This window comes from Lepisosteus platostomus, chromosome 7, assembly GCF_059453375.1.
Source record: "Lepisosteus platostomus isolate fLepPlt1 chromosome 7, fLepPlt1.hap1, whole genome shotgun sequence".
Lineage (NCBI taxonomy): Eukaryota > Metazoa > Chordata > Actinopteri > Semionotiformes > Lepisosteidae > Lepisosteus > Lepisosteus platostomus.
The window spans coordinates 15,390,172-15,409,397 of NC_142617.1; the positions used below are offsets into that span (position 1 = coordinate 15,390,172).

Sequence of the window (19,226 nt, forward strand, 5' to 3'; positions counted from 1 at the left end):
GTCCGTCCCTCATTGAAATGCAGCCCCTCAACGCAGCCTTCCATCATGCACATACCCTCCCCACCTCTCTCGCGTTGGGCTCCTGTAACAGAGCTGAAATCTGCTTAGTGTATTTTACAACTGCTTTGCCAAATTCGGAATGGGTACGTGTATATATATATACTGTACACATGCAAAACATTCAATTGCTGTAACATTTCGATACCTCTATGATTTGTCTGTAATAGAACCTTTCTGCACACACAAGTATAATCAGTATATATACCTACAGGACACTTCTGAAGATTCAAATTTTAATGTGAAATTCTTAAAAACGTAAAGATTTGGATTTAAATCGCTAATCACTGAGTAGGACATACAGTCTTCAAAGATCTAGGAAAAGATTTGTTTTGCTCTTTTAACACTGAAGTTTTGAGACATTTATGCCTCTATAAAACAAATAAATGTTTAATACCAGCAAAGATTCATTCAGTCATAAGGTGGGCTCTTTTTTCCTGTATTCCTTTAATGTTTGGAGATAAGGAGTAAGAAATGCTGGGGTTTAAAAGCCCCCCTTAATTGAAATGGTTCAGGCCATCAAATCCAGAGGGGTGTATCAATGTTTGTGGCCTGTTAGAGTATCTGTACTAGAATAAAGCCATTCCCTACTGTACAAATGACTGCAAATTCACAATCCTAGAATTCTAGCCTTGTGGAAAGATTCAGCTGTTATCTCTTTTATTTGGTGTGAAACACCCTCAGTGGGGAAGGTATCTCTGTGCTTTGTACTGTTATAACCATTGTATAGTTACAATGGTTGCGTGGCCGAGCAGTCAGTCAATACAATTAAAGATGAAAATCTCACCTCTAGGCTGAGCACTGCCTGAAGATTTCAACAGTCTAACGGGTCCCTGAGCATTGCTAAGGAGCACATGTGCAGAGTAGCTGCACTTAGAACATATTTGGCATTTGTCTACATTTTTAGAAACGGTCTTGAGACACTGATGAAAGAAGGCACAGTGTACTTTTCCAGCAGACCCTACTGCTTTGCATTTACGTCATTAGCGTAGGCTAACATCTTTCAGGTCAGTCCCTTCTGGGATTGGAGAAAAATTGCCTTCTTATGGGATCATATCATTCAATTCTGTGTAAAAAGAAGTTCTATGCTGACAATTAAAATTTGAAAAGGATCCTTTGAAACCTAATATTTATTATTTGCTTCATATTTATCCAGGGGAACTTATATAGGTGCAATAGGACAACAGTACAATTAAAATACAATACTGGTCAGCAGAATAGTTATAATATACTGAGATGCGATAAAAACCTACAGTACCAGATGAATATTGGAACTTTGCCAAACAGTATATCACAGCTCAAGTTAAACATATATCAGAAGTAAAAATAGAAAATTGAAGGTGACAATGCTGATTAGTAGTACTGTAAATAAGAATCGTGATGAATAGGATTGTTTTTAGGAGGTAAATCAAATGTTTTTGGCCTTCAAAGCTCTTCAAGATACACTTTCAAGAATATACCAGAAATATGTGTAAGGAGGTTGTATCTACTCGAAACCTGTGCTTCAGCAGACTAGCCTACTGTAATTTTCTAGCATGGCACTACTTTTAAAAATTACCTACAACAAAATTGTTTAGTTGAAGCTTTACAAGCTGAGGTTCAGATTGCATGTCAAGTACAGTCTGACTCACTGCTTGACAGTACTACTTGAATTACAATGGAACAATCAGGACCCTTACCATTTGCGACCAGTTATATTTTCATTATGCAAGGTGAACATGAGGGGTCAACATGGAGAGTTCAGGTCTCCTTTCAAAGTCCAGACACTGTCTGAATATACTATACAGCACCTTCCAGTTCACTCTGCATAATGACTTGAGGATTTTGACCTTTTAAACAGAGTATTTATCTCAGTTGTCTGACAGGTCCAGCTTTTAAGTATTGCTCTAGCGATGAGTGGAACTCTGATGATTTTTTAACCTTTTCTATAAATGCTATTTCAAATTGCACTGTGAAATAAAGACAGCAGCAAGATTGTCATTTCCAGTAAATGGCACTGACAGCCCAAGAAAGGAAAGCGTTTGCATTTTACCCCCCAGCAGGTAAGCAAATTAATTAATCATACTAAATACATCACATTAATTATAAATAGCTGTTGGTCTCATACTGCAGGGCACCGGGGTGATGTAAGTGTCTTCTAGATGGCTGCGATGGTGCTGAAATGTTAAGTAAGGTCTGATTCTATGCCTGTGATGTAACAAGCCAAGACAGACAAAAACAAAATTTAGAACTCTAATTACAAGAGTCTCAAGTGAAAACAATATTTGTACTTCAACTCTGCATTAAATTGACATTTGATTGCAATAGTGGATCAAATTTAGCTCTTACAAAGTATTTTCATTTACATACATTTCTCCATTTTATTCTAAGCATATCAAGCTAGCAAAGTGAACCAATAAATGGGTTGTCATAGATCAGGGATAGTCACAACTATCGGCCTGGTATACAATTGACTCATTTAGCCAAAACATCCTGGGTACCATGGCCTATGCATCTCTCAGGCTGTTTCAAAGTAGTCAGATCAAAATAATAAACCAGTGACCCAAAGCTGTGTTTCCCGATCTTCGGCTCGGAATACCTGACTCATTTGGTTTTTACTTCAACTGAGTTGTATTAGTTTCGATCATAAAGGTCTGACATAGATCTTGGTGTTTGAAGTTTTAGTTCTTAATGAACAACGAAGAATATAAATTAGCATGCAAACCTGTGCCAGGTGATGCATTTCAGCTCTCCTCTCACATATTGTTTTAATGACTTTATACTAGATTTAACCAAGTGTGTCCATGCAGTCTTTAGTCACCAGTGTTATATGCTGCCAGTAATATTTCTGCTTACTTGCATAGACCTTTCTTTGCTCAGGCCTTAGTTTCAGAAATACTCCAGTTCAATGGTTCTCAATTCTGGTCCTGGGTAACACCTGTCTTTTCTGGTTTTTCCAATCCAGTCATCCCAGTTAACTTCAATTTTTATTTGGGCCCTATTTGAAAATTTGTTATCAGCTCTTAAGAAACTGATTGAGACTTGAAATGGCATGAACCCTGTGCCAATTAGTGATGTTCAGGACTGCCCTCATTCAGATATGCTAGCTGAAGTACTGTGTAACCAATTGCACTTCAACAGAAAACAGCACTGACTCACTGTGTCATTCCCACCTGTGTCTGCTGATCATCAACTGATCAGTTAGTAAGATCTGCTTAGTCAGAAATAAAGAAGCAATTCTTAATTAGCAAGTTGTTACCCAACACTTAACTAGAGTATTTTTTACATATGTGCATAAACAAGTGTAAACCATCAGTGCACATTAGTTACAGGCAGTAATCAACACTGATGATTAAGAGCATTTACCAATAGCGACCTATACCAATTTCTGAATTTTAGACTTCGCCTCATTTAGTGTGTTAGAGGAAAGGTAGCTAACTGGAACTCTGTAGAAAGATGAAAAAGCAATGTGGGAAGTTTTGTTGTTTGATTTTTAGATTAAAATACTCTGATTAGACAGAAAGGAGGGAGGGTTTATTAAGAGAAAACTCTTAATAAACAGAGACTACATAGACTTCTACATAGTGAAGTTGATGCAACAATATGCTTGAAGTTGGGCATTTCTGAAACTGAATGCAAAAGCAGGCAAAGCAAAGCACATGGATTAATTAAAGATAATGTATGAATTAGATGTGGTGATTAACTGAGGCTCTGTTTGAACACAAAACGGCAGGCACAAGCCCCCCCCCCCCAAGACCAAGGTTGGGAGACTCTGTTCTATAACAACCAGTTCAGTTGCATCCCTTTGATTGATGAGATTCCAGGTTATTATCCATGTATTCAAGCTGTGGGCAAGCCACCCACTTCAAAGTAAAAGAATTGAAAACTGCACACAGCCAAAACATTGTCCCACTACTTTAGGTCCACTAGAGCCAAAAGACAAAGGGCGGTTTCTACCATAAATCAATAAGCAACAGATTTACATCAAAATAAAAACAGTAGTTAAGCTATAAATTACAGAAATGTAACCTACTAGAGCATTTTAAGTAAAGGAGACAGTGCAAGCAATTCTATTCCTCTGTATATAGGGGTATGGGACAGTTCAGTGGCGTATAAACTAATCTGAGAAAACTAGCTCAAAACCATACTATGTAAAATAGCTCTAAAAACCTGGGGCAGTTTGTTATATTTCATTCAAAATTATATCTTCTTTGTCATGTTCTATAATTTCTTTTTTTGTACTGTATAAAGGGAAATGTGCCCTAGAAAAACGGCATACTGAATTAATGTATATCTTTGTCAAAGCACAAGATAAACAGCACTCAAATACCTACCTCTTGCTAGAATCAAATTTTGTAATTTGGCACTTAAACTTCAGAAATACAGTATAGGGCTTTAATGACTTTGTTTCATAGAGACACTATTAGAGCGGACCATTTGCAATACTAAATTTCTCTAAAAAGACTCATTTATTTTCTATCATTTAAAATTGATACAGTTTACAGTTCCAATTTTAAGAATGACTAACAAAAAGCAGATTTGGTAACAGGAACAGGAAAGGTTTATTCATTTTCAAAAGTATGCAGTTGTGACACTGTTTATTGGAGGCTTCTGAAACAAAACAAAAATGATCTCAGAACAAAGTGAACAAAGGTGAGCTGACAAAGAGGCTGGCAGGCTTGCAAATGAGAAGAAATTGCCTCCTTATGCTAAGTTGTGGTGCTTGAGTTGCTACTGAACAGCCTCTTTGAAGAGACTTGGAGCGTCTCTTGAAGACAAAGCTCAAACAAAAATGAAGAGCACAGAATGTGGACTACAGAATCCTGCCTTCTTGGAAGTCAAAGATTGGGCAGGCAAGCCCTGGGTCCTGACAAGCCTGAAAGGTTAGTAAAAAAATCCACGCTCCTTAAACTCCTCACCTGATTAAATTCTCAGAACAAAAGCCCATTGTCATCTATTTTCAGTCTGACTGATTCAGGTTATGTTTTGTTTTATTAATCCCAAGGAACTAGGTTGCAATTTCTGCATTTTGCAGAGCTGACAATAAGCCTGGAGAGGCATTATCATGTCATGTGTTTCCAATAGTAAATACTGCTAAACCTTGACTTGAATTTCATTTATACAATAGTTCTCCTAATTTTCCAATAAAATTTACATTTCTTTAAAAAATATCAAAGCATGGTCCGTATGAACAATGGGCTTCTGCTCAGCCAGAATGTATGATTCTGGATGGTTCAAACTTAAAAAGTGGGAATTACCACACATTGTGGAAGCAAGGAATCACGACTTGTACTTATGTAACTACTACCCACACTGAAACTGCTGATTGAATATGGATGAAGGCTTTAGCTCTCTCCAGTTATATAGAGTACTTCAAATTTGTGATTGCTATTCATCAGTATTTCCCTAGGCAAATATACGCAGATTAATATTCATATTCAGAATGAATTACTAGTTGTGTGGGTACGACTGTTTTTATTCATGTCAGAGAATCCATTTGCAAAACAGCCTGTTCCATTATTGTACCTATCTTTGGAACATTCCTGCTTTGCAAACTTTTACTTTAAGAGAGAGCCCCATTATTAAGCCAATGTCCCATTATTCAGAATTACTTCTATTTTTACATAATGTAATGTAATTTTACACCATGTCAGACATATCCAATAGTAAATTAAATATTGCTAAGCTTTGACTTGAATTGCATTTATACAACAGTTCTCCTAATTTTTCAAATAACATTTACAAAAGTATTTAATTATTAAAAAAGAAAACAATGTTTGTGTCATTATAACCTGCTGGAATTATAAATCATTCCCTACCACCACCTAGAATTTCCTTCAAGAAATGGCTGGATAAGTTACTTGGATCAATTAGCTGCTAACTACTGTACCAAATGAGCTCAATACACCATATGGCCTCCTCTCATTTGTAACTTTTCTTATGGACTTAAAAGGCCACAACATGTGTTTGTAAATCTCCCACATTTGGAATATTCCCTTTTAATTTTGCTTTGTTTCAGAATTTTACCAGTAATTAAAAAAATACTGAAATTCTACAATTCTGACTTGAAAATCTTCCATTTGCAAACCCTCGGATTCCTTACCAGTAAATCCTTTGAAACACATGGTAATCTACCCACTCATGAACTAAAAAACCAGATACTGCCTTCGTGAATAACCATTCACTCTTATGAAACCAGACTCGTTCAGTGCAATTCTTCCTAATGTGTTTTTCAGAAACCCAAACACTAGTAAAAAAGTCCCGATTGAACAGATTGTATTAGTTATTTTATGTATACAAAAAAACAATGATACTGTACAGTAGTTTATACAGTACAGTAGTAGTAATTGCGACAATCTGGATTAAAGTAACTAAAAGTGGAGATAAAGATTGAAACAGATGTGACCTAAAGTACATATCATTATTGCAGGACTAAATCGTACAGAAGAGTGAAATCAACTTTTATTGGAAATATTCATTTTTGAAAGAGAAATCTGTCCGTATTCTTTGATAAATTTCTCACCCCTCCTGGAGCTACACTTAATACAAAAAGCTCTAGTCTTGCTTAGTACAATGCTGACCATTCATCTATCTCAGAAAGAAAGCTGCTTAATTATGGTAAGGGTCACAATGTGCTGTCCAAGAAGAAGATTTAGGTATAAGGCAGAATTACTGCCTTGATGGGACACTAGTCCACCACCTGACCCACACATGGACAACTTAAACACCCCCAATTAATTTATACAGCATGTCTATGAGTGACAAAATGAAACTGGAACATTCAGAGACACTAGGCAAACCTCACAAGGATGGTGCCTCAGAATCAAACTTAGAACTTCATTGAGTTCTTTACGGCAGCAGTGATAACTGCCACACCACCTTGGAGCCCAGAATATAAGTTTACTTAATGGTCCTTAAAGGCAAAAGAACAATAAAGTGACAAAACCCAATTTTTGTATGAGTAAACATATGGCTGACTGCAGCTATATTTTATTGCAACGAAAACATACCATCCTAATACAAAATGTTAAATAATCATTGCATATACTATATATGAATACATAAAAATTCATAAATAAAGGGAAAAACATAATAAAAGCTAGGAAGAAACAGATAAGTAATGAGAATAAGCACATATCTTGAGTTCTGCTTTTCAACAAGTCTCATTTGGAAAACTAACAATGTACTATTTCTTCTTTTTTTCCTACTGCAGAGGATACATAAACAAAAATGTTACAATACAAATAAAATGGCAGAGTGTATGGACAGGTTTTTCCCATACCATATAACTAGATTGTATTGTAATGGCATTCCGAGTTAGATTACAGGTTATTTTTCCAGTTACTCTCTTCAACACGTCTTTCCAATTTCAGTTGTCCTGGAAAGTCTGTACAAAATAATACATGTAAAAATGTTATCAGTCTTAATGATCAACCATACTGTATATATAAATGGATTCATTTTAAAATAAAAACTCATATCATCACAGCTGAGAAACAGCCATTCTGAGTTAACAACACCATGACTTCAATCTTAAGCCATGTCATTCCACAAATGTTTTTTTTTTACTTTTACCTTTAATTAACTTAAAAAATAATTGTAACTACCTTACAGTATGCATACTGTACATGGCCCTGGGAATTCCATGGAGACTTAATAACGAATGACAAATTCAACAGGTCAGAAATGACACGTAGCTACTGTATAGATAGCATTACTTTTGATATGGGACTAAAATAATGTCATACTACCATGAGCAATTACTTCTTAATTTACAATGAAGAGGAAGCTATTACATTTGCTCTACAATCTGTTAAGGGTCTTATATCCTTCATTTGTTTTACTTGTGTAGTGACATGTTGAATTAATCATTAACCACTACAAAAGTACCTAAATGAATGAAAACTAAACCATTGTTTTGTTCAAGCTTCAAAATGCTTTGAGATTTTCCTTACCACTGAGAAAATGAGAAAATGTAACTGTGGGGGAAATTCTCACTTAAACGTCCAAAAAAATGAAAACCCATGTCCTGAAGTTAGTTCCACATCCAGACACTGCATGTCCCATGATCTGTGAAGTGTGCCAACTTCAGTCCATGACTGAACTAACTGCTCAGGCTTTCAGCAGCTTCTTGAAATACAATATGTTCCTGCATTACTTTTTTTTGTCTTTTTTTGCCTTAATCCAGATTTTTTTCATCTTAATACTGATCGGGTTATAAAGTGTGGCAAAGGAAAAGTGGGGTTGACTTGAAGCGCATGCCTTCCATCAATTCTCAATCCTCCTGAAGCCTGGGGAAATGTGCAGTTTCGTCCCACTGACCATTACCCTCACCACAGCTAAGGCTACAAGTATTTCATGCACCATGTGTGATTCATGCCCTGTTCTTATCAAAAGGAGTTCAATGCTTGATGCAGGTTTCCAGAGGCACTAAGTTATTTGGTTTTCCTAACATTTTTCACAAACAGTATTCATTTTCACTTTAACTTTAACAAACCAAATGCAACTAATGCAACATGCAACAAGGAAGAAGGCAGAAGTCACTGATGGGGTTTTGTCTGTGACTGACTTACCGTGGCTCCATTGCAGTACTGTTGAAAAGGACTCATGCCTGTGCTCCCGGCTGGCTGCTGACTGCTGGAATTTATGGCCAGAAGCTGGAATCTGTAAGGCTGAGGAGGCCCTGTGGACTCCGTGAGAGAAGGTTGTGGAGTATAAACAGCCATGCTGTCATTGGCGAAGGGGAGACCTGAGTTCTCATAGCAGCCCAGAGGGTACTCAACGGGCCAGTAAGAAGACTGGGGGACTCCAGGTCCAGAACTCTGCTCCAGTGTGTAAGGGTTATGCAAATTTGTGCCGGAACTGAAGCTTGGTAAATAGGATAAAGATGGGTCTGAAGCCATAAACATCCCAGGTGGCTGATGGGTTGGAAAGCCTTCTTGTGAAACAGCTGTGCAAGAGCTGGAGCTGGAAACCATGACTGGGGCAACAGGCGGGTAAATGGACACACAAGGATTGGATGGTTTTTGCAACGCAGGCTGAATGCATCTGCCCAAAACATTAGCTGCAATGAAATCTGCAAAATAAAAAAAGAGGCACAACTAAACAACAGAATAGCAGCAACAGTAAAAGTCAGAAGAGGCCCATTCAACGCAATCAGCCTGTTTGGTAGTTAGTAACTAATTGATCCATGGACCCCATCTGGCAATTTCTTCAAGGACACCAGAGAATGTTCTTTGAAATGCCAGGATATCTTGTGCCATAGCCCCATAAGATCAGAGATTAGAGATTAGATTAACAGAGGGCATATTTTGTATACTCAAAGTGGAATTTAGCCAGGACCCTGAGGTTAACACCCCTACTATATGAAAATAAATTACTAGAATCTTCTATTCATTTAAAGAAAGAATATCTGTTCCTGTGATAACTGAAGGGTAATCCTAATCATAAGCAATTATTTCCTAACCTTATTCAGTACAATGTATTAATATAACACCATAATGTTAAAAATAAATCGCAGCAGCTTCCAAAACACAGGATGTCTAATTTACAACAGGTCTACGATGTGAATTCTCACATAAAAAAAAAATAATTGACCAAAGAAGCAGAGATATTTAAAAACGTTTTGACATTATAAAATATGCAGAAAGAAGATGCTACATACTATCTATCAGGTCTTCATCAATCTGCTTTTCAGTGGCTAGGGCAGGCTCTGAAGTCTGATTCGTCTTCTTTATATATTTCCTGAAAGAAGAAAATTGGAAATGTAATAAGTTAAGAAAACTAAATTAATTCCATTTATTGTATTGTCCACCAGAAAATGTCAGGATGGAACAGATACCAGTAAGTTTCTAAAAACTACCTCAATCATTCTATGCAATTTAAAATTTTAAAGGATGACCTGTACTTGGAAATAATGCAGTTTCAAACAATTCAGAATGATCATGGTTAGGTCAAAAATTGTTAATCAGTCATACAAGAACAAGTATACAATAACGGGTATACTGGTAATACATTCCCTTAACAGTGGGAAAAAAAAATGTGTTTTCCAGTACATAAATGTAATCTTATAGTCCATGAATTGTTGAAACAAAAGAAAAAGTACCTTTTTGTGGGCAATTTCACTGGTTTATACCATTGCCTCATTATCTTTTCTTCCAGGGCTTTAATAACCTGAAACATGAAAAAGAAAAGTGAAATGTCTTTTTCCATTTGTTATCTAAATGCCACTGATCCCAGTCCATTGCAAGGCTTTAGTTTCTTTCTCACACATGTATCTTCAATTCTTTAGGTATTCATGTTTTCAAACTCCACGAAAACCTTGAGTTGAGCGTATAGCCCTGACACGTTCTTCCCTTTATAAAGATTCACCATGGTAAATCAAAACATGATAAAGCAAATTGTAAAATAAAAAATGAATAAATATAGAACTAGGAACAAGTAATAGGTTTAGTCCATGCTGAAAAGAGAAGAAAGAAAACGCAACGTTTCAAAACGTTGCGTTTCCTTTCGTCTCTTTTCAGCATGGAAAGAACCTATTACTTGTTCCTTTGCAGCCTACGCATGCTGACGCAGCTCCATACCTAAATATAGACATAGATCATTTACAAATTATAAGGATCTATGGAACTCAAATGTATGGTAAAATCATGGCAAAACAACAGTCAAGCATTTAACGGCTGTGAGAATGAAAGGAGTCAGACAAGTATCCATTTTGATTGTTATACTGTATGCTTGCCAGGCTGTTTAACCATGGAAACCTGTGTGTATTATAGTGCATTTTCAATAAGCTAAATATGTGCAATTCTGTTGTACACACAATAATCACATTCTCAGTCTATTAAATAAATACTCTGATTAAATGTTTCCATGAAATGATCCAGTCTGTCTAACACCTTAGTTAACTGCATAATTACATCACAAACTTCAATGCAGGTCAATGATCAAAGAGTTACCACCTAGAGAAATAACTCGCTACCTTTGACAAAGTTTCTTCTGGCACCCGGCACTGAAGGTACTTAATGTACTTGACAGTCATTTCAAGGACAGAAGCCGTGTCAACCCGCTTCTTTGTCAAAAATGGCAGCAGGTCACGCAGATGGTTACAGCACTTTTTAATCTGTAACCTTTCCAAAGGGAGAACAAAGGCATTAATAGTTTTAGTCCCACAGTGATATCACTGAATAAAAAAAAAAAACACTGGCTATAATACATTAGAAAATAAAACCTGCAACACTAGCTAATAATAGTATATTAAATATGTCCAAATATTTCAACTTGTACATTAAAGACAGTCTTCAGCTGACAAAAAGGTAAATCAATAGTTTGATTTCAAAGGCCTTTTTTAGAATTTAGAGTTACCTATTGTATGTATACATCGATATAAATGTTTTGCATCATTTACAGATATTGAAAATATAGCCTTTCCCAATCAAGATTTTATATTTTTAATGCCATTCAAAGTCATATCCATTATAAAAATTGATTGACAGCATATTAAAAATTAAGATTTTTCTTTCCATTTCTTTGGCTCACATGAACAGGGGAGGACAATTCTCTAGGGTCCATTAGGTTGCCTGTGTCTAGCAACACTTGTATCATGTCCTGCTACATTAGGCCTTTACCTTCTTTTCTGTTCCTTCCTGGAATGAAGAAAAGCCTCATTTGTACAACTGGTCTTCTGAGATGATGAACTGGACAGAGACTGAGCTTCACTGGTATCAGGCTGGTCAGGGGGCTCTAAGCTTAACGCATCACTGGAAAGAAAAAACAAAGACTGAAACACCATTAACAGGTAATATGCTATTATTAAGGAACTGGCAGTCCTTACAAGGTTTCTTTTGTATAGTTCAAATTTTGAGGCATTTATTTTGCCTCCCCCAAAAATCTAAGTGGATATCCCTAAAAACACTATTTATCGCAAGACTGACCCAATACCAAAGGAGCTGCCAAAATCTTGTCCATAATTTGAAAATCTTTAAATCAAATAATTAAAACAGTACTATAGTAGGATAAGGTTTTTCCATATATGCCCTGGGAAGGGTTCTCACTATAAGAGCAGTGGATGCTTGGTTCTCTGTGCCGATCAAACCTTAAGCTATAGTCTTAAAATCTTATACAGGTAGCACAACTGTGAGGTACTGTATGAATTGGAAATGCAGATGAACTAATGCAAAATCCAAAAGTAAGCTCTTAATGTTAAATTCCTTTCAGAGCAGCCAGTAGTCACAAAGTAATGAGAATCATCTGAAATATATTCTGAGGCACAACTCTGTGTGCTTCTAGGTGCTCTTTAAAAAATAAAAGTGTGCAAGACTCAGCTGCTTGCGAGAAAGGATCATTTGAAAATAATTATATTTTAATTTCCTCAATACTGTATTAGGTCCACTTTTTCTTGTATTTTTATTAAAATCCACATAATGAAAACACCGCACAATGTTAGTTCTTACTTCAGAAAAAGGTGCTATGACTCCTCGTCAACTATCAGAGTATTAGAGGTTTACTGTGTGCAAGTAATTTAGGATTCTTCATAAAAGCCTAGCCCTTGATTGCACCTCTTTACTTCACTAATATGCATCATCTTGCCTTAAACGCATACAGCAGGTTGTAAATTTTCAGGTGGAGAATAATTAGTGCACATGATACAGTTAAGACAGTAAGGGGATAGGCCTTTTGGATTGGTCTTGTAAACAATTGCGGTCTTCAATATCTTTTCCGTCACGCACTAAATATGCTTTAAGTGTATTTCTCTCTTGAACGCTATAAATAGCTATTATAGCACTACTCTGATACTCTGCACTACAGACGATCACAATGACCTTCTGCTTAACTCTTTCTTCTGAAACACAATCACTGCTCAATTTGATGTATTGTATTTTTATTTTTTCTGAGGTTTCCCCATAATGTATTGTGCATGGCGTCTTTTGTTTCACTATGTTAATTTATTCAATCATATTCAAGAAGCATTTCAGACCTTAGTAGACAATATTCTTAGTGTTAGTCTATTACATTACATTTTGTGTAGCTTTCCTTTTTAATGTTCAATTAATACAATGCTATTTCTCATGCTACATTATTTTAAAGTCAAGAGTCAAGCTCGTCAAAACAAGTCTGTAATCCAACACTGCTGAATTCAGCAGATAATGTTTTCTGTTTTGCCAAATTCCAGAAAGGAAAGAGTTAAAAAAGCCTGATTTCTGACTAAATAAGTGACTACTTGGCTAAGTTCTCAGGTCAGTCGATTACACATTCTGTGCAGGCCAGGTATGCCAGGCTTTAAACAGAATCAGATTGTTCCCCTAGACAAAGCCATTAATCATAAATGAATTGCCTGTCCCTATAGCAAGCAGAGCCAAAACTTCAATTTTCTTATAGTGCTTTAAAAATGAGTGTGTCCAAGCAATAACCAGTGGCTCAATCAATATGCATAGAAAAAAGGGTTCGTAAGTTCCAACTGTTAAGTACAGTAACTCTAGCAAACAAAGGCAAAAGAAAAAGCAATACTGGAAAAAACTGAAACTGTGTCATAAGAAAACTGAATGCAGCTATCCTATCCCAGACATATGGAAGTTTCTTTACAAACATGGTTGGGATTTACAAAAGAGTATCATGTACCTGTACAGTACATAAGTATTATACAAAAAACTTAGTATGTCTGGTGGTAGACCCACACACAGTAAGCACAGCATTAGGTCACCTCTCCCATCAAATACCATAAATGATTGTTTCTTTAGCAGACAACAAAAATGATGAATTACAAAAATTAAAAACAAGCCTTTTTGGGATGGAGGGCCCTAAGTCCCACTGAGAGTTGGCAGGTTCCTGTCGTTTCTGTACAGCCCACACATCTGAACCTGGGTTTGGATTGGAGTTACTGTCTTTCTTGTCTGTTGGAGAGAGAACATGTTTTTGATCACACACAACTTTGCTGAGGCAACCCCTCTATAATTCTGAACATTCAGTTATTATGTGCGACTAAGAATTTCAAGCCATAATACTTCAAGAAAGCCTTTAATGTTTCCATGAAATGAGTCCATGAAAACCATGCACTGTACATACTGTATATACAGTACACTGTATCTCAGCAAATATGTGAAATCCCTTATTAAATATTGAGGGATACTACCATGGAGTTGTGATCTTACTGTAACATACACTTATACAAAGAATCTGCATATACAAAGAATATTTGGCTTATTGAGTCTGTTGTACAGTATACTTCTACCAATTAAGGTGAAAATGGTAGTAAAATGAGTAAGCGTTCTGTAAGAACACAAATTTCCACACCGTGATGTGAATTATGAATAAAAACATAAAGGTTACAAATGAAAGAAGGCTATTTGACTATCTTGTCCTTTTAGTAATTAGTAGTTAATTGCTCCAAGTATCTCAGCAGTTTCTTGAAGGAAAGGATATTGGACTCAACAACATGGTTGGGAAGCTTGTTCCATACTGCTGCTACCCTTGGGTTAAAGAAGTGCCCCCTGTTCTCGCTTTTAAATGCTCTTCCCCATAGTTTTCACTTGTTCCCTCTGCTATGTGTTTCACAGTAAAGGTTCTTGCAAGATTCTAGTGTTTGGAAGCAGCACCAATTTTTAAAGGTTAAGTGTAATAACAACTGCAAGTCATTCAGAAGTCATTTTGCTTCTTGTTTCAAAACCATTGTGCTCAGGAAACAACACTGCAGGATGGTTACATTAATACTTACTTCTCTGACACATTAAGTCACATCCTTTAAGAACCATCTCTATATTATGCAGCGTCAATGGCTTGGTGAAGATAAAGTCTGCAACACTGCCTATGAGGTCCTTTTCTGGAAAAGAGCTCAGTTATACAGTAGCTTGTCATCTTATCAACAAGGTTCAGAAAAAACATTACTCAATGCATACCTACCAAAGTGTATCTCTGGAATAATTACAATACAGATTACTTTCTCTGACCTCTTACTTTGGTTGTTCCTATTGGAAACAAGAAACAAGAAGCACTTTGATTCCTTCCTATTTTAATCACACTGTATTCTTTTTCTCACTTTTTATAATTAACACTGTATTAAAATAATGAGATTATAAAAGTACTTATTTAAAAAGTTTGCAAAGCTTCAGATTTTGACACCAATCCAAATGTGTAAGAAAAAAAAAACATTTCTAGGGAAGTGGTGAACTATTAGTGTTTATTTTGGGCATTTATACACCACAGTTCATCACATGGAACCTCCTTAATTTAGACCCAAAAACGATGTATTCACAAATGCTTTACTGTATTTCTTCATTTATTTCCATCCCGATCTTGTTAACTGAAAACTGTTGAAAACTGTGACCCATCTGAACCTTCTCTATAGCATACGGTACCTCAAGGCATGACAGCATCGGTTTATACATCTGGTGATGCTTCAGATTAATAATTAAAAGATATCAGATTCATGCTGTCAGCGACAGCGTGAAAATAATATGAACCAACAAGGAGGTGAAAAAAATAGGCTGCATAATCAAAGCGAGATATATATTAGTTTTTATGTCAAATGTGAAAGACAGCTGGCTGATGTTTCTTTTAAATGTTTTAACGGGTGAATTTATAGCACATGCACTTGTTAGTTTCCCTGTGAGTAACATATGGCTCCAATCTACTTCCCTCACACATATTCATTTTCTTATTTTGTACAGGATCTTTTTTTTACCTAATAACCTGGAGACTTTTCAGATCCGACAGAGGCTGCGTCGAGCTCAGGTGCACGAACATGAAGTGGAAGCTGTAAATATCTAGGAGTGCTGTGGCAGTCTGCAGCGGGCTCTTCATGATAGTAGCACTGCCAAACCTCAGAAGGGTGTGATGAAGAAGAGCAGTAGTCACGTCAACCGCATCTTCATCACCAATCAGCAAGGCGCTGAAATCTTTCTGGAAGAGATTTCATATCTTAAAGATCTCAAAACAGGACATTCATCCAATGTTTGGCCAATAGGGTGTACATATGGTGCTAATGATCATATAAGCCCCTGCTGTCCAGTACAAATATCAAGTCACACAGAATTTGAAGGGTAATTCATTTGGTCATTAATTTGGACATCAGAAAGGCAGTCACACATGGGATAAAAAGTATTCAAATAAGGCAGTTGTTTTAGGCTGCTGAATTATTCAGCATTTCAGAGGATACATCCAACTTGGATCATCGTAAAATGTATCACATTAAATTGTTTTTTTTTCCCCCCCTGTCAAACCACTTTCTGCCTCCCTCTGGATTAGAATTTTCCAAAATCAAAAGTCCCAGTATGTTGACCTGGCACTTTGTTCTGTAAGAAGTGCTGTCCTTCAGATGAGATGCTGAACTAAAGTCCCAATTATCTGGCCATTAAAAGGTCCTATGGCATTGTTTTTAAGAGTAGGGATGATATCCCAAGTACCTTATTGGGTAAGCCTAATCCTACAGCTGTTAATTTTTTACTGTGAATCAGATCACCACCAGTTAAGATGAGGTAGAGAACCCTCTACTTCACTGGGGAATAAAGGATATTCTTTTGGATAAGATTTTGGGATCCATTGGAATGGGAAAAAAAACCCAATATAAAAAACACTAAACAAATAGTTTAAAGGGTTGAGTAACATGGCCCATCTTCTATTCCAGCTGCATAGAAAGTTTGACAGGTCCCCAGTTTTCAAACTGCACTTTTTTTTTTAATACAGGGATTCTCTCAACAAGTACTGTCGTGGGTAGTGATTACTTCACAACAAAGATTAAATCTGACTTGGCTATTACTGGTGGTGAAACATTACAGAAGTTCGCACCAAAGTGCCGTTGCCGGTTAACAGTCTAGGACGGCTAAGGAAACGACAACTCTTAAAAAATATCGGATGGGTTGCATGACGAGCATCAAGCACAGTACTGTGAGAAGAGAGGTTAACCAAATGCCCTTCACACCATCCACCAAATCAATCGGTCTCGCAGACCCACAAAATGACAACACGCCATACATCAGTGTAGCTGAATGGGGGAAATACAATAACTATTACAAGTGCATTGGTTTAAAATACTGTTCGTCCATTTCCATGCTTTCTATACCTCAGCAATTTATATTTGCATTTTCAGATCAACTTTAACACATTCCAGTAACTTCTGCATGTTAAGCTCATACGAATATACACACACGCACATTCCAGTAAGGTACAGTATTTGTCGCCCTCTCGATAAAACAACGCTGTAATGCTGAAGCTACTGTTAATTTGACGTAAAGTGCTGCAAACAATACTGTAATACAATTGTTACAGGTTTACTTAGCTTAGACATAACCAACTCAAAATTATTTATTTGGTGTGTAACCGGAATGAAGTTATAATAACACACTATTTACCGTTTATTTTCAAGCTAAACTTAACAACACTATAAAGCTAGATTGCAAGGATTTAGCGGTTTTGCCCTGAAAACACTAGAAAGAATAACGTTTTCCTCAGCATCTGTGATTATAGACCACAGCCAGTCTGTTGAAATTTATGGAAAACAAAGCAAATCTTTCACCGCATATCAAATGCACGGCACCCTATAAAAAAAGAAAAACAGCCTTAAATTAAAAAGTGCTTAATTAAATCGGATGGAAGGAAAACACGTGAAAAGTCAGCAACTCCTCCTGGCCTTACTTTGTTAGAAGGATCGTGTTCTAACTCGCATGCCGAAGACATTTTGCCGCGTGGAAATGCAGATGCAAGTGTAGAAAAGAATCTTTGCACGACAGAGAAATTTTTATTAATCAGTTTTTGTGTCAATTCCGAATGACATAATTGGAAAACGCCTTGTGCAACACAATTCTCAGCTGGAAACTGTCGTGTCATAATTGTTTTCTGCAGCGACATAATTAGTAGTTTGAGACTGATCTTTGTAGACATAAAAGAAGCATGCTCTAAAATATCTTATAAACCTGTAAAGTTGCAGTCACACCATACACAGAACTGTTGGTTTATTAACCTGGAAGGTCAAAGGCTTAATTTTATATTTTTGTATTTTTTAATTGCAAGAATGACTTTTTACTTCAACAGCTCACTATTTTCTGTATAAATGTATTATTCTAAATGAAAGCAACCAATATAAGTATTTTATTTGTTCCATTACTTCTTATTTTAACTATCAAGTGTAAGTGTACTAACTATATTTAATTGCCTTGGCTTGGATAAAAAAATGTGACAACCCTGAATTTTCAGGAGAGGCAATTTATTCAAATGTTGCTATGAAATTAACTAAAAACCCTTTAATACTGTGAGAAGGCATTCTGCACCTGTTTGGACAGTTATATCTTATTCAGCTTTATAGTGTTACGGGACTGTAATTTGGGATGTTTGTTTTGGGATCTTTTGTTTGTGTTGGAATTGTGGAGTTCTATAGTTTAAAAAAATGGGGAGCTCTTGAGGTTGGTTAGAGAGGAAATATGGTAGGAGGGATGGAGAGTGAATGAAGCCTGTTATACCCTCTATTTGGATGTTGTTGTATTTATGTTGCTATTGATATAAATCCAACAAAATGCAAATCTAGATTGAGAAGAAATAAAATGTGTTACTCAAACCCAATATATCATGGGATTCAGTCATCACAGTATTTTCAGATATGAAGTTACAAAAGCTGAACCTAGAACTATAACCTTGTCCTAGATGCCCCATTGGAGCAAATTGCACAAATGCTCAAGTCTGGAAAGTAAGGTACTGTAGCTACTCTATCAATTTCACTTTCCCACTTGCAAGTAAGCTGTTGTTAAAAAGGCATCATGTGTACACGTGTTGACCTGTTGGAACATCAAAATGAGCGCACAAGAACAGCATGGGAGGTCCCAGGACTTCAGTGTTAAGTTGATTATGCAGTCAGGCTGCCATCCAACATGATGAGAGGTGTTCTTTAGAGACTAGTCAATCCTGCCCTGACCATCACACTAGTGCATACTGTAGGTCTGTTGAATACACAATTAGCATATCAGTGTGTACATTTGCACCACATTTGCTAGTGTCTATAAAGATAGTGTACACGAAATCTTTATTCATCGATGAAGAGGATTTTTCTCTGCTACTGGAGAATCAGAATGAGATGTTGCTCCGGTCTGCATATGACACAAAGGCATTGTTATCTTGACATGCAGGGGATATTGTTCACTTGAAGTGTTTTTGTTTCCTGATTTTCACCAGGCTAAACATTCAACTGGATAACTCACCTCATCACCTGTCCC

The 19,226-nt window shown here is 36.5% G+C and overlaps 1 protein-coding gene across 1 annotated transcript; it reads right to left on the reverse strand.

Annotated features, from left to right (window-relative positions):
- Positions 1–6,986: 6,986 nt before the first annotated feature.
- On the reverse strand, positions 6,987–17,996 carry LOC148658366 (uncharacterized). The gene is made up of 11 exons (XM_088639460.1): positions 17,659–17,996; positions 15,710–15,927; positions 14,929–14,993; positions 14,744–14,848; positions 13,811–13,922; positions 11,661–11,792; positions 11,015–11,162; positions 10,142–10,209; positions 9,701–9,780; positions 8,610–9,112; positions 6,987–7,423 (listed from the first exon to the last, which is right to left on the reverse strand). The coding sequence occupies exons 1-11, from the start codon at positions 17,902–17,904 to the stop codon at positions 7,406–7,408; spliced, it is 1,695 nt and encodes a 564-aa protein (XP_088495586.1). The 5' UTR covers positions 17,905–17,996; the 3' UTR covers positions 6,987–7,405.
- Positions 17,997–19,226: the final 1,230 nt, after the last annotated feature.

What these genes read in the sequence shown, in the direction of transcription:
- LOC148658366 (XM_088639460.1), bottom strand. Translation starts at nt 17,904, where the DNA reads ATGTCTACAAAGATCAGTCTCAAACTACTAATTATGTCGCTGCAGAAA. An exon ending in TATTCCAGAGATACACTTTG is followed by an intron (nt 14,849 to 14,928) that starts GTAGGTATGCAT and finishes GCTCTTTTCCAG; the next exon opens with AAAAGGACCTCATAGGCAGT. An exon ending in TGATGAAGACCTGATAGATA is followed by an intron (nt 9,113 to 9,700) that starts GTATGTAGCATC and finishes TTTATTTTGCAG; the next exon opens with ATTTCATTGCAGCTAATGTT.